This window comes from Henckelia pumila, chromosome 3 (genome assembly GCF_033568475.1).
Source record: "Henckelia pumila isolate YLH828 chromosome 3, ASM3356847v2, whole genome shotgun sequence".
Lineage (NCBI taxonomy): Eukaryota > Viridiplantae > Streptophyta > Magnoliopsida > Lamiales > Gesneriaceae > Henckelia > Henckelia pumila.
This window is the reverse complement of record NC_133122.1, coordinates 52,054,633-52,071,810: the sequence shown is the minus strand read 5'-3', so window position 1 is coordinate 52,071,810 and position 17,178 is coordinate 52,054,633. Positions and strand designations below refer to the sequence as shown.

General features: G+C 35.8%; 1 protein-coding gene and 1 non-coding gene across 2 annotated transcripts; both read left to right on the top strand.

The window, feature by feature from the left end:
- Nucleotides 1-1,785: 1,785 nt before the first annotated feature.
- On the top strand, nucleotides 1,786-1,867 carry TRNAS-AGA (transfer RNA serine (anticodon AGA)). Its single transcript has one exon. It is a non-coding gene; the product is annotated as a tRNA-Ser (tRNA).
- Nucleotides 1,868-4,190: 2,323 nt separating this feature from the next.
- On the top strand, nucleotides 4,191-6,136 carry LOC140893406 (uncharacterized). Its single transcript, XM_073302477.1, has 2 exons — nucleotides 4,191-4,389; nucleotides 5,228-6,136. The coding sequence occupies exons 1-2, from the start codon at nucleotides 4,313-4,315 to the stop codon at nucleotides 6,042-6,044; spliced, it is 894 nt and encodes a 297-aa protein (XP_073158578.1). The 5' UTR covers nucleotides 4,191-4,312; the 3' UTR covers nucleotides 6,045-6,136.
- The last annotated feature ends 11,042 nt before the right edge of the window (nucleotides 6,137-17,178 follow it).

The following is a 17,178-nucleotide window of genomic DNA, read 5'->3' as shown; positions in this document are numbered from 1 at the left end:
GAAACAATCAATTAGTGAGAATGGAGTAACAAACAATACTAATAAAACAAGCAATACCAAACCAATATACATTTACAATCGTCTAAATTCTTCGAAACACATTTACAATCGTCTAAACAATTCGAATATATGCCAAATCCATAGACATTTAGGATAATCTAAACTCTTCAAAACAAATACCAAATCAATACAAATTTATGATCGTCTAAAATCTTCGAACAAATACCAAACCTACGAACAAGAAAAAAAAAATACGATAAAGTCTTCGACTTCCTAAACATCACGATTCAGCTGTATATCTTGAACCAACTGTTTCAGCTTCTCCATTTTCTCCTCAACAGGCAGTAAATGATTACGTTCTCATTTTCTAAATCTAACAATGCATCTTACAATTTGTTTAGTTTTTCAGCTTGAGCAGATTTCCTTTGTGAGCTTGCACAAGAAGTTGTACACGCACTAGAAGTTGTACACGAACTCGCCTCGACACTTGCTTGGAAAGAAGCACTTGGATGTTGCTTCGGAACAAACAATTATAAAACAAGCTTAAACACTAATTGCCCACAACTTTTTACTAAAATTACTGAAAAAATTAGTTGGCCACTTAGATCATAATTAAAACATGTCAGATGCATTTTTTTCAGAGTTTGAAGAAAAGGGTTCGAAATACCGGCTAGCGATGGGGAGCCTTTCGATCTGCCTATTCAATCTGTACGTGAGAGTTTAATCTCCATTTTTAAAATTGCTATTTGTACAGCATTCTTTTCCAAACTAGAGTTCCCACCGAAAAATTGAGAATTAATGGGCAAGAAAATGTGGTTGGCGATGCTGCTCAATAAAAAATGTTTACCTACAATGTGAAAGGAGTCGACTGCGGCGTAGGTGATTGGAGCGGCTTGGGAGTTCGGAAGGGACGACGCCGTTGATTGGAATGACTACGGACGGAGCTCAGAAAATGGAGAGTGAAGTATTTACGTCGTCGATCGGAATGGCTTGGGAGGGGGCTCAGAAAACAGAGAGTGAATTTATTCGAGAGAAAATGGAGAGCTCAAATTGGGGATCGATGGAAGCAATCTCAGGGCTTTGGAGAGAGAAATAATTGAGCGGCAACAACTCACGCACAAAACAAAAATTTTGTGGGTTTTCAGTCTTAACCATGGTTAAGACTTCATGAGACAAATTGGGTCAATAATTTGTAATAAAAAATATTTTATCTTAAGGCCACGTGTCACGCGATGACTGGCCTTAGGGCACAGCCCTAAGAGGCCAGCATCGACTCATCCCTGTTTGACAACTGGTATAAGCAAAATATATCATATATATTTTTTAATTATCTAATGATCTTGTACACAAAATATTACAATATAAAACATATATGCAAATTATGCATCGAAAGTCTATACAATGTTGAGAAGAAAATATATGATCTGTTAAAATAAAAATTCTGACACCCCATTTTTTCCTAAAACCCCAAATAAAATTTGTATGCTTGCAACCAATTCAGTATAGCTCTTTTTTTTCAATGCATCTCTTCCTGTTCCAATAATTTTCGATTTCAAGAAAAGTAAAAGTTATTACCAAAGACCAAGTGAAGTTTTATGCTATATAATTTAATTTTCTTAATCAAAGTTTTTTAGATCGTGACTAAAATAATGGAATACGAACCATAGTCAATTATCGGCAAAAGAAATCAATAGCCGTAGATGGACGATGATTACTTTGACTTATATATCGAATCTTATATATATGTGTTTAAATATTGTATGGTTAGGACCTTCAACAACAACGGTGAGCGTGCCGGAGTGGTTATCGGGCATGACTAGAAATCATGTGGGCTTTGCCCGCGCAGGTTCGAATCCTGCCGCTCACGTTTTTTTTGTTTTCCCTCTATTCTTATTTAAGTATTCTTATTAATGATTAATTAATTTATATATATATATTTTAAAAAAAATTGTTTTTTTTTTTTCTCAACTACCCAAACACTCATTGTTATCTTAAAAATTGGATAAAAGTTTTAGATTCAATAGACGAATTAAATGTTGATTCGAGCTCACACGTGATGATATGCTTGACCTTAAATTCAGATTTACCATTTTGGTAATTCTATTTAAATTTGGCTGATTCAAGTTACAAATTCATATTTTTTTTAGTTGAATATCTATTTTTTACAGTACGTACTATTAAACTATATTGTATTGATATAAGTATCACATGCATGCGCCCGAACTCCGAAGTGACAATAAACTCAAACAATACAATGAGCTAGTATACTTCCAAATATAAATGATTCCGTTTATGGACCAGATATGTATATTTATGTCACTCGATTAACTTTGTGACAACTTTCGGACACCTCACCCGCGAAATCTTTGGATAGCAAAACACGTACTTTGTCGTTCTCTAATACGTGTCAATAGGACCCCAAAAAAAAATAAAAAAAATTGGGCTTCAATCTTAAACACGATTTTGTTGCGTCTTGATGTCAAAGTACCCGATTGATTTGTTGCAAGTTCAATGGTAGTCCAATGAATTATTTAAGGTTGCATGTCAGCATGTGGATTGAAATTTCAAATGCACAACTCAAGTTCATTACATGTTTTTTAGTCAAAATTATAACAAAGGATTTGAAGCATCTTATATCGTTCAAGTGTATATTTTTATCGTCGATTTCAAATATAGTGATAATTTGAAATCGATGTTTTTAATTTAAAATTGATCACTAATAGATATAAATAATCTTTCGAAATCTATGAATTTAAGTCTATTGTGAAACGATCTCACGAATTAGTTTTGTGTTAATGTAAACACAACTAGGGGTGGGTCGGTACGGTATATCGTACCGAAAATCGAATACCGTATATCGTATCAAAAAAATCGATATGTAATTTTTCCATATCGATACCGTACCGTATACCGAATATACAGAATTTTTGATATACCGTACTTTTGGTATGACAAAAATCTATACCGTATACCGATACCAAAGTTAAAAAAAATTCGGTATGCCGAAAAATTGTCGGTATGCCGAAAAAAATTCGATATATCGGCAAAAAAGTCGGTATACCGAAAATTTTCATACATATATATATTTTAGAAAAATTATTTTTCGATATTTCGATATATCGGTATACCGAAAAAAAATTTACCATACTGATACCATACAGAAAATTTTCGGTATACCGATTTTTCCAATAATTTCAATAATTTTTTCGGTATTTCGATATTTCGATATTTTTTTCTCACCCCTAAACACAACTTAAGATAATATTAAGGTGCAAGATTTTTGGAGTTCACAATCACACCAAACAACACAAAGATCTCCATTTGTTTTAAATTTTATCAAAACAAAATTAGACATCATTATAATATTCAAGACAAATAAATTGGCAAGCTTTTAGTTGTAAAAATCGATTCGGTTCAACTAATAGAGCGGAGGGTCCTTAGATATAGCTAGCTAGGTAAATTAATTTTCAGCTCACCAAAGTACAAATTTGAATCAAATAGTGGATAATAAATTGGAGCAAATGAAATGGTGACAAAATAGGTCAATATTAAATTAAATTAAATTATATACCTAAATATCTATTTAAAAGGAGATTAGGCATTAAAGTAAACGAACTTTAACTACCAACCTAAACTAGTCCCAACCACAAAAAGACCGTTGAAAAAAGCCACCAGACCACCCTAACGTCGTCAAGTACAAAATTTATGGCGAAACGATGTCAAATGTCAATTTACAAATTTATTTTTTATTTGAGTTATTTATAAAAAATATTATTATTTATATTAAAAATATTATTTTTTTGTTACAAACATAAAGAAAGTGGATTCGTATCAACTCTTATTAAAGGTCTTGTCTATGCTATTCAATGAGGATCCAACGGCCCAAATTTTTTTGCATTTGAAATGTAAAAAAATAATGAGTAGTTGGATGCAACACATTAAAAATGTTCATATACTACCAGACCCAGTATTAAGACCCGCTCGATCTAGCGAACCCTACCACCCTGTAACCGTTGCTTAAAGCCTCCGCGCCATTAATTTCCGAATGCCTACGTCTCCGAATCTTCTTCACTCCAAAACAAACAGCAACTAAGCTAGAAACAGAGCAAACATGGGATCCGAGGCTGATTCAGAAACCGTCAATTCGTCATTGTCTTCTTCATCATCGTCGGCCGCAAATCAGGCGCTTCTCCAAGTTCAATCCCACCACCCGGATTTGCGACTGCAGGCGGCGAAGGAGATTCGAAGGTTGACGAAGACATCGCAGCGGTGCCGCCGTGTTTTATCTGGTGCAGTGAAGCCACTCGTCGGCATGCTCAGCTGTGACTCCGTCGAGTCCAAGGAGGCGGCCCTCGCTGCTCTGCTTAACCTCGCCGTCAAAGATGAAATGTAAGAGCATATATATATATATATGCTGCGTACGTATTATGTTTGATTGTTTGAAATTGAAGTTGATACAAGTTATTATTATTATTATTTTTTGGGAAGATTATATATCAAGAATTTTGAATTTGATTATTGTTCCATATTCCTAGCTTTCTTATGCTCGGAATTAGTTGTCAATTTGAATAATCTTTAGCTTTACTCTTCGTTTGGTACTCTGTCTATAATATTATTCCTGGAGCTTTTATGTTCTAGTTTATAATTCGAACATCATTTATTGTTCTCTGCGACAATACTAAGAAGATTAAGCAATAAGAAAATTCGATATTGTTATCTTTAAGTTCCTTTGGAACCCTGTCTGTAATTTTGATCCTCTTGGAGCTCTGATCACATTGTTTGAGTTGTGATTTATTTCCTAAGAAGATATTTTATTGTTCTCTCTGATTGATTAGTGCTGGCAAAAATTTAATATCGATTGAAGAATAAACAATATTAAAATCTGATATTTCTCAAAGGCTCTTTCTTTAACAATTCTTCAAAAGATCTACTAGCCATTTGGTGTCTAAGTATTGTCTGGACCACATTCTAAATTTATTATTTTGATGGTTTGGGGACTAAACTTTTGACTTAGAAAATATCTATACATGAAGTTTGAGGACACAAATTATCTTATATAGTTATATATGTTGCCTATTCATGGAAGGATGCCATATTATATGTAATGTTCTGCTATATTCCTCTGTTTTCATGCCATATTCGTTGATGAATCATAGTTTCCGCGTTGACCAAAAGTTTGCTTCGAAGAAATAACTGTTTTCCTCTTTAATCTCGATCTATTTTACAGGAACAAGATAAATATAGTCAATGCCGGGGCCTTGGAACCAATTATCTTCTTCCTTCACTCGGCGAATCCGAATTTGCAGGAACATGCAGCTGCTGCTTTGATTACTCTTTCTGCTTCATCTGTGAACAAGCCAATAATCGGCTCTTCCGGCGCCATCCCTCATCTTGTGGAAGCCATAAGAGAAGGCAGTCCACAAGCTAAATCCGATGCTGTAATGGTGCTTTACAATCTATCAACTCATCAAGAAAATCTAAGCCTGATTCTTGAACGACAACCGATTCCTTCCTTAGTCGACGTGCTCAAAACTTACAAGAAATCTTCCAAAACAGCTGAGAAGTGCACTGCTCTGATCGAATCCTTGGTGAGTTTTGAAGAGGGAAGAAGGGCTTTAACATGCGAAGAAGGTGGAATACTTGCAGTTGTTGAAGTGCTCGAGAGTGGGTCGTCTCAGAGCCGGGAGCACGCAGTTAGCGCGCTCCTGACAATGTGCGAAAGCGATCGGTCCAAGTACCGAGAGCCAATTCTGAAAGAGGGTGTCATACCAGGACTTCTGGAGCTCACCGTTCAAGGGATGCCTAAATCTCAATCAAAAGCACAGATTCTTTTGCAACTGCTAAGAGAGAACCCTTGTCCAAGATCTAATCTTGAACCGGATACGCTAGAGAATATAGTGTGCAACATCATATCTCATATTGATGGAGATGATCAATCAGAAAAGGCAAAACAGATGCTTGCTGAGATGGTGCAAGTGAGTATGGAGCAGAGCTTAAGACATTTACGGCGAAGGGCCTCGATGGTTTGCGCTCCCGTCGATTGAAATTTAGGTGATCACCGTGGATTGTTGCCCTTTAATTTCTCTCAAAAGGGAAAGTTTAAGTTTCTTTTGTTGCAAAGGGATCGAAAAGAACAAAAAATAATTTGATATGTAATAAATAGCACATATGATGCCAGTCCAGGCATTTTGTATGGATGCCGGGTGACTGGTAAGTGTTGTAATGTTTATTTATTTTGCCTTTCTGAAATAACATGCTTGTTGGGGAGAAGTTGATAAAAGAGTAATGGATAATTGAGCCAACTTTTCAATGTGAAGCTGACTCAAGAATATGAAAATACAAAAGTGATATATATGTATATGAAAATTTCAATTAATTACTTATATATAATATAAATTGCAAATTCATATCATGATTGAGTAGATAACTATATCAATTAATTCTTGTAACATATTGTCTGGTCGCATAATATGGTATTATCTAACTTCTAAGAAAAAAGGATAGATAATGTTTTAAGTTTCTATGTTCGATATGGTCAAGGATCATATCTGTAGGGCTGCTTAGATATATAGGCTCGGTCAAATTTTCATTTGCAAATTTGACCTTCTCATGTGCAATTCAATGCACTGGAGAAGGTCAAATTTTAAATAAAAAATTTATAACCGTTGCTAAAAAAATTTATTTATAACTATTTTCCGACCCTTGTTGAATTTTTTATTTTATTTTTTTGAAAGTGAACTGTTGTTAAGAGATAAAAATTATGAATTAATATTTTAAACAATATATATGAGCTTATTAATAATGTGTAGTAAATATAATATAGATCGAAAATCACTGTGTAGTGTCTATTATTATTGTTGTTGTTGTTGTTGTTGTTGAAGAAGCTTTATATATATAAGAAACCGATATATTTGCTTTGCGTGTATGTAAATAATTTAATATATAATTAAAATTTTATATATATTAGCATAATCGCACACACGCGTATATTTAATATTGTATGTTATGTATACATATTATTTTTTCGATAATATTTAAATTTATTTATTTTATTTATAAAATAATATAAAAATAAATTTAAAATTTATTTATCAATTTATCTTATCTATAATGTTTAGTTGAGAAAAATATGAAAATTTGAAATATTGAATTTTTTTAAAAAAACAAATAAAATAAAAGTGTAATATTTATATTATATAAGGGCAATTTCGGCAATATGAAAAGATGATGTCTAAAGGGATATATATATATAAAATAGTAAAAATCACGTGTGATGCATGTGGAAACATCTTTTGTTGTCAATAAATATTGTTAAATAAATTAATTAAGATGAAAAGATATTAACACGCAGTTAATAAATGATTTTCATGGTAACAATATATATTTTTTGAAAAAAAACAAATTACATGTCTTAGTGATGTAATCAATATAATCTTCGATATTACAACTAATAAAAATATTTGCAATATTTTCGAACAATGCAACACTTGCAGTTTCAATGTTTCTATTATTTACGACGATGATTATTTTACATCCATATTAATAGTTTAGAATAAGACATTATCAATAATTCATGTAAGCCTATAAATATAAGTGTTACATTTATTGTAGTTTTACATTAACACAATATTGATATTGAAACTTATGTAATTATTACAGCTCGATCGAGTTTTCTATTTTTTTTATTAATCTTGAGAAATAATTATGACATATTTCGTACCATGAATTCATCTTATTTTATATCTCATGTATGTATGATTTATTCTTTATTTTTTAATAAGTGGGATTTGTTAATAAAATTATATTAAATATGATTTTGTAATTTTCTATGTTATATTTTGATAACTATTGATTTATGGAAAAAATTGGCATAGATAATCCATTCTAAACTTTAATTTAAATTATTGCGTCAAATATTTTTTATTTTATATTTGAGATTTTTCTCTCTTTAATGATTTTTCATATCATGTGTTTTTTTATTCTCCATGAAAGATTCATTTTTATCATCATCTTAATAACAATTCTTGTGATACTATCTTCATCAATCAATTGCATTTTTCTATCGTTAATTCGTTATTATTTAATCAAACGATCTCTTTTTTATGCTAAAAATATTTACTTGCAAAGAATAACAATAATTTCATCATTTTTCATCTGCATTCTGAAATGTTATCGTCTTCCATTACTTGTATGTCAATATCGTCAACGACAAATGTATTTGTTGGACATCCTCTTTTATTTTTGATTTTTCGTTTTTCGAAATCTATTGATCTTTTACAATGCTTTAATTGTTGAAATTTTTGATTGAATTTTGAATGTTTTTAATTACAAATGTTAACATTCAATATTTTATCTCAACCATTTTGTTGCATATTTTTATTTATTAATTAATTCATCCGATTGAAAATTTGCAACAATATAGTTTTTACATGATCTTTAATTTAATCTGAGACATGTCATCCATAATTTTTCTAGACTTTTTTTATTTATTTATTAACTACCCCGTAGTAGAGTGATTACATTGATATATTTTCTGAAACGTCCTCTACTTCTAAATGCGGAAAATTTTTTTTTTAAATAATACTATTATACATACATGCCCATACACATATGTATATAAAAATAAAATGCTAAATATTAAATAATCTAAGAAAAATATTAAATAAATAAATTCTTAAAAATATTTCATGCATCATTTTAAAATAATAAATAACTCTACTGAAAAATATCATATGCGGAATAATAATAAAATAAAACATGTTTTCAAAATTAAATCATAATAAACTAAAAACTGCGACGGTCACGGGGTCCACTGCTCCGTGATCTCATACGTCCTCACCACCGGTAGGAGCTACATCAAATTCATCATGCTCACCTACACCATATAAGCGTAGTGAGCCTAGGGGCTCAACATGTCTAATCCTTTATAACAAGGTTAAAAATAATGCATCACGTAAATACTAATACATATACATGTACATGAGCATGTATGGAAACATTTTTCATAACATAAATGTTGAATCATAAATCTTACATATATCATAACTTTCTTCATCATACATAACATAATTGAGCAATGCATTTGAAATCTGAAGATGGTCATATCCATAAGTGTGACGCTCATGTGTCGACTGATCAGTCTCATAAACCAACGTACGATGGCGGTGATAAATCACCTCCTATGGTAGTAAACTACCGAATCATATGGTGGATAACCACCCTTATGGTAGTAAAACTACCGGATCATATGGTGGAAAACCACCCCTATGTCACACATACTTCAATTTCCACCAAAAATATATTTTTATTGCTCAACATAACATAATCATAATCATATAAAATTTTCATGAATGCATGCACTGAAAATATGTCCGTAATATATATTTAATTAATTTTTAATAATATAATATACTTATACTTAAAATATGAATTTCATGCATAAAATAATTAAATATATATTTCGGACTTATTTATTTTTCATGGGTTGGTCCAGACTGCTGGTCTCTCTACTAAACCCCTTAACTGACTTAAAGTCTGATAACTAACTTAAAGCCCATAATTAAATAATTAATTTTAAAAATTATAATTTTACTAAAATAAAATACTTAAATATTATTGGGCTTAAATAAAAATATTTAGGCCCATTAACTAATTAACTCATATAAACTCATGGACTGGCCCAATAAAATCACTGACTGGCCCAAAAATTTCTATGGGCCCACGAGCCCATAAAAATTATTGGGCTAACTTAAAAATAATTTAAAAAGCCCAAATAAAATTATTTGGAGGCCCAAATAATTTCCTAACTAATTTTAAAAGCCCAAAACCAATTAATCTCTTAATTAATTAGAAAATAAAATACCCGAGCCCGGCCCACCTAACCCAGACCCGGACTCTACTGACCCGACCCTAGACACCCCGGACCCGACCCGGACCGCCCAGACCCGACCCAGCCCCAGCCCAGCCCAAAACCCTTCCCCAACCCGTGACCCCCTTCTCTTCCCTTTTTCTGCGCGAGCAGCAGCCCTCTGCCGCCTTGCTCCGGCCATGGCCGGCCAGAGCGCCGCCGGCAGGAACTTCCCAGGGTCCTGCCGGTCCTAACCCAGCAACTGGTCGGCTGGTTCATGGCCATGCATGGGCCAGCCGACCCTTCTTCCTAACAACCCTAAACTGTGCTCTCATAGGCCATCTCTTGAACCAGCTCGCCCCTAGCCAAAAATCCCGTCTCAAGTCACAACCCAAACCGAGCCTAGGACCCTAAGGAACCCCTTGAACCATAGACCAGAGGCTAGTACCTTCCCATGCCATGAAAAAAACGTGTGTGGCATTCAAACAAACCAAGAACATGTAATATTTAGGAATAAAATTCAAGATCTTGTATGAACTTGTAAAAATATGTACACAGCACAATGAATCTGACAAAAACTTGTATATAGCTTATATGGTGTTCAAGAAAAAGAATTAAACATGCCTTTGATTTTTAAAACGAAGCTAGACCGCGTGAACGACTCCGGGACGACGGACCTACGAAGAACTCGAATTTTTTTCCTTGAATAAATCGGCTATGGAGGCTTGAGTTGCTGCTGTGGGAACGTGAGGAAGGGATAGAGGAAGAGGATGGAGGCGGCTTAGAAGACAGACGTGAGTTTAGAGTTTAGGATGTGGTTTAGGATAATTTTAGTATAATAAATATTAACTAATTAATATAGATAATATACCATAGAAAAATATAATTAAAACCCTCTAATAATAATAATAATCTGATAAGATATCTCCAAATCTCGAAATTATTAAATAGGCTAATTTTAAAAATTAATAAAAGTCAATAAAGAGACTAATTTTGGCTAAAAATAAACCCTTAAATAAATATATAATTAAATACTAAAATTTTATTGACAAAATACCTTAAAATATTATTTTAAGGCTCATAAAACTCATAAAATATTTTTGGCTAAATATTTTGGTATCTCGTCCGTCCACGGTCCCGTCTACGCGATCAAAACCAATTAATTTCCATAAATCACGAAAATCACTAATTTTGGGTTAAATGCTAAAATAACTTAAATCATGCATATAAATCACATAATAACACATAAATTCATTTAACCCTTATTTTAAAATTAATTTCTCCTAATTATGCATGCGGATTTACGTATTAAAATTCTGGGTGTTACATTTTCAGACTTCAATAATATTTAAATAATATCAATCTTATAGTTTTGCTAAAAATAATTGAAGATATTCATCTTCAACTCTTGTAAAAATATTTCTTCGTTAATTATTGTAACATCACTCATAAAATAATTATTATAGTTTTTAGATTTTTTGAGAAGAAAAAATAGTTATTTATTTTTTTAAATTTCAACTTTTACATATATGATATTTGTGTGTTGGTTTGTTTTTTATTTATTATTTTGGATTAAAACTTGACTCCGCATGAATTGATTTATTTCAACACCGATGTATAATTTAATTTATATATAATTTAGGTATGGCCCTTCCCCCGCCCTTGCTCCAACTTGTTGGTCGTATTGCTATTATTATTTCCTGAACTGACCTTTCTCGTTTTTTATGTAGAAAAAAGAGTCATGAATGCTGCCCTGAAAAGAATGTTTGAGAAGAAGAAGACAACAGCTCAGCCAGGGAAAAAGGCTGAAGCTTCCTCGGGCAAATCCAAAGCTACTTCGCCCCGAGCTACTGCCGCCTCCGAGCCCTCCACTGCTCCTTCTAAAGGATCCAAGAGGCGCGCTACCTCTAGCCCCCGCCCCGAGGTAGTAGAGCTGACTTCGGGAAAATCTACCATTCCCAAGGTAGCGCCCCTTCGGCAGTTCAGGTCGGATAAACCCCAGACCCCCGTGATCCGATGCCGCTCCAATTTTTTCGATATGTACCATGATGAGCTTCGGATAGTGGGGGTAGGTCCTACCCCAGCAGCAGGCTCAGTCCTTCGGGACATGCTCTCTCAAGCCGATGCTGACTTTGTGAAGAACCTTGGTTGGACTGATCTCATACAACGCTCCAACACTGCTTCTGTCGAGGTGATTTATGTTCTCTACTTTCTTCTCAGCACACTTATTTCATTCATCTCAGTATTATGACTATCTTATTATCTATATGTCAGGCCGCTGCCTTGAATGCTGAAGTGTCCCTCCGAGCCTCCATTGGTCAGAAACAACTCATCAAGGAGACCCGGGGCTTCGAGACCCACCTCGCTGTAGCGACCCAGCCCGGATCCACTACCTAATCAGAGTTTAGGAGCATAATTAAACATGCATTAAATAAATCACTGCGGAAGACGTAAGTTAAAACAGACCGGCAGAATACAACCGGATAAATAAATTTGATTATTCAACCCAATCGAAATAACCCTAAAGGCAAAACCTTCAGCTAAATCCTGCTGTCTTCACTGGTCACTGGCTACTCCAAGCTCCTGGTGCCCAACCATGCACCTACAACTGCCTCGTCGAATGGGGTGTCCAGACATACAGAAATACTGGACGTGAGCTCTAAGCTCAATACGAAAGCAATGATATATATTTTATATGCAACACATAAGTGACTTCAAAAATCAGGGTTAAATCACTTTCTCTGGGCGCTTGGAATACACAGTACAGGACTAGAGAGCGACTCCGCGTGGTACTCGTATATTCCCAAGACACGAATCCTCAGGAAGAATCGCCTCGACTGATGGAAACTGTCATGACTCACATCATCTCGATGCAGTCTCCATAAAAACATATGCATGTGCTAAAGCCGTAAAACATGGTAAAACATATAGCACATACTCATGCAACACATATAATATATATCATGCTGGCCATCTCAGTTAGTACTTACGTACCTTACTACAGGCAAATCCTAGCAGTCCCACTCTAGGTTCCAAGCCTATCATCAACTCTACAATGCAAATATCCATGCATCATTCAATAAGCTCTAAAAGCCTTAACTAAGCTATTGCATAATCCTAAATAATTTAAGGAGACCATAGCTATACCTGCGTTCGTCGTCAGCCCACTGATGGCGATTATCCCGCAACTAGGGGCACACCCCTGCTGCAGCTCCACAGCTTCGAGCACTGCTCCGCTACACGAGCACTGCCCCGCTACTATGTCAGACACTGTCTGACTATACTAAAATATATTTCCTACTCCAACTCTAAAATAAGAGTACCCAAAGCCCAAAATAGAGCTACTAGGGCGAAGGAGAGGAATTCGGAATTGGCAAGAAATGAGGAGCTTGGACCCTATATTTATAGACGTCGATCGGAAGCTCCATTCCTCGATCGGACGTTCCGTTTCGGCAGATCGGAAGCTCCGTTCCCCGATCGGACGCTCCGCTTGCCACGTGTCAATTCGGTCCACATGCAACCACACACCTGTCACCAACAGCCATCGGAAGCTCCGTTCTTGATCGGACGTTCCGATCATCGATCGGACGCTCCGATCCTAGATCGTTGCTTCCGATCCCACTCGAGTCTTGGAACCCTCTAAACCAATTTCGAGTGTCCTGGATCCATTTTTGGGCTCCGTTAATCCTCCTAGAATTTCCTTAATCATGTTTTACTTAACCCAAACATGATTACATGATTAATTACTCATTAATCGTTAATCACGGATACGGGTCACTACATTCTCCCCTCCTTAAAAGATTTCGTCCTCGAAATCTAAGGTAAAACCTCGAGAACATGTAAAAGACCCTTGCTTGAGTGCCTGGTCGAAATAGCTTCCGACATACTCAGACTCTTGTCGAATTATATGCAAACTGCATAAATGCTAAATCACAATAGCTGGAAACCACTGCATTACTTGATGACAATTAACCTCGCTTGACACTAACGTGCCACAGCACTGATACGTCCTTCGTCACAATCACGATCTTACTGATCACGAAGCATACAACAATCCACTGGTCGCCAAAAGTCCTCAGTGCCCAACACCTCTAGTGAGGAAACACTAATCTCAACACTGTGCTGACACAACAAAGCTCTAATCCTCTTCAAGAGAATCTAAATGACACAGGGTTATATTGCAATATAACTGCTTAACATGATTTCATAGACTGATTATCCTCCCCATGCCTCACCGAAGCAAAACAGCTTCCCAAGGGCAACACTGGGAACTATCCAGTCTAATACCAATCACCGTTCATGTTTCTTAGTATACCTCAGCACCCTACTATAATGAAAACATCATCACTCACCAATAATGACGCTACGTCATTTCTAGCCTCTGATGATTAACATCATCTCAATCATAGGTTATTCACCCATGAATTCCATCGACGGATATCCCCCGATAGTTATACATACTCGCAATCACTGTATACAAATCAAGACTAAGGCAAGCTCCCACCAATATGCTCGACTGAGACATTCCATAGTACACAGACATATGGAAACTCGGAGTCTTTGATGATACCATCATCGCATACCAACCTCCCAAGGTTAATCACACTGATCCTGGGACTAAATTCCAACGGATTCTCAATAGTCAAATAGCTTCCCTTGCTGAACTCATCAGTCTCAGCAAATGAAAAGACTAATTCGTCGATTCCCTAGCCGATCCTGGGAAACACTTGTGCTTAGAGTAGTGTGTCACATATAACACCTCCGAATATTGTCTACTGCTGCAATGTAATATCTTCGACAAACAGTCTGCACGGATATGACTTACTAACTTGAAAGAACAAAGTCGCTGCATCGCTGTCTTGCGAAGTCTTCAATTCCCACAACAATCTTGTTGACCACTAAGTCGATCAACGACTGCTTCGATCGTCTCAATAATCTTACGCACCATATGCTAAAAATTAGTGACACCCCCTGCTGGATATCGAGAACTAAGTCCCAACTAATGTCACACCTCGCGATCATACAACTGATGTCCATATGAGTATCCAATCCTCGTTGGATCCAAAACTCCAATGGTACACTTAAGACATCATCACAAAATCACTATCCTGGAAGTTACCAATTCCTTCACTTGTGTCTCCTGTCAAGTTAACCCTTAACTTGACCCTTCAAGTCAATTGAAACTCTTTAGTGAATTCATCTCCGGCCACCTAGAGATTTCAAAGCACCACCTGCTCCGAGACTGTACCAAGTACTCATCTCTTAAGCATTTCTCGATTGCTACATTCAATTCATCGCTGATTGGACTTACTCATCGACCTCGTCGATTTGCTGATTGATACTCACACTTATCAAATCAGATAACCACTGATCGTCAACACCTAAGTGGCTCGATCAATTACTCTTGACTCGACTGATCCAAGTCTACTATTCCAAACATTGGATTACACAAAAACTCTCTGGTTACAACAAACCCGCGCTTGGTAATCGAAACATAGCTATTAGTAATCCAATGACACAATCTCGTGTCTTATTACTGACAGCTATCTCGTACACTGACTTAATCAATCTAACTCTGACAAAGTTAATCATTAACCACTAGTAGTCATTGGCACAAATCCTGTGCCATCTCAGCACTACTACTCGTTTGTCTTGTTCACTCGAGATGATCATCAAGACAAACCAAGTTCAAGATCTTCTCGCGATCTTATAAACTTAGACCATTTCCATCTCAGGGAAAATCCTACGCTCAACCTCCGAAATATCAGACAGTTCTTGGCGCAATCACTGGACTCATTATTCTTGCCTCGTTCTTTCAAGATGAACATCACGATTCGTCAAGTCCAAGAAGCATAACTAACGAATACCAAATATCTTCACAATCTTCGAACATGCTCCGGATCAGATCCCTTGCTAAGACTGTACGACAATTCAAGACTTAGGGTAGCTTACCTCGATAACCCACCTGGACAACCACCAAGGCTTCATGGGTATAGGCCATGCTTCCCTCAGATCTCAATAATCCTTGTACAATACTTATCATATGATCCGACACTTGATGAAATCAATCATCATGAAGTAATTCTTGTATTCGAGTCGAAGTCTCGAAACTGCATCCCATCCTGGATCTCGGATAATTCCTATCTCAAGGAAACTTTATCCACAACTCTAATGACAACCACAAGTCATTGTTGGTAGAATTACATCCACCTACTAGATCCACACGTCTAGCAGTAATCATTGGTAAAAAATTAAATCTATCTGCTCAGAGCACACACTTGTCAAGGAAATCCCTCCAAGACTGGTTCCCACAGCAGAACACTATCACTGATATCTCTGACACATCAGACGATATCGAACCATCAATATCAAACCTGTGATATCTAATCCAAGGTCATACCCTGTTGTGACTACTGCCAAATTCCTAGACTGAGTAGCCTTCCCACCGCCATCTCCTGAAGCACAAAAGGCTCCCAGGTAATCCTCTGAAGTGCAAAGACTCCCAGAGTAACACTGGCATAGGGTCGCGCCCCATCACGTCTAGTCATGATCATAGTCCACAACTCTTGGTATATACTGAACCTGGCATCCTGATGAAAACCCATCATCACAAGTCTCAATCTAACGAAGGTCAGATAGCCTACTGTTCCAAGAAACAATCTAGAACAAAGCCCAAATGTTCTAAACCGAACAATATGCCTAATGCCTCTAGATGAGTCCACCCATCGCTGGCACTATCTTAGTCCACTGACTAACTAGGTCAATCCTAGGAAAACACCTAGACTAACCACAAGTCAACAATCACCGTTGGCCCTACTCAAATCCCATGAGTCACCACAGTTGAACACTAATCAACTAGGATCAATGCTAAACTTAGCAAAAACACGCAATCATCCACGAATTGCTAGATTAATAAAACATGTATCATTACTTCAAGTTATGTACAATTTCTTGATTACAATCCCTATGTAATACAATTACAGTATTCCGAAAATACAAAATGTACAATCAATAACTTGAATGATACAACCGAGTCTGATGATTTATTACAACTGAAACACTGTTTACAACTACAACAATACAGTATTTAAATCATCGTACTAGTCTTCGTTCCTTGAGCATGAAGCTTCTAATCGACACACGCATCGATACAAGCATACTCCCGTCCAAGTCTCTCTACATGTCCTCCCGCAAAGAACTCCGAAGAAATGGCACGTGTTAGTTAACCAGCTATGCTCTGCGTCAGTGCATGTCAATCGACCTCTTATGCTCACGATCTACCGTCAGCTTTCTTCTTGTAACTAAATCATGCTTTTGAACATTAAGTTTCC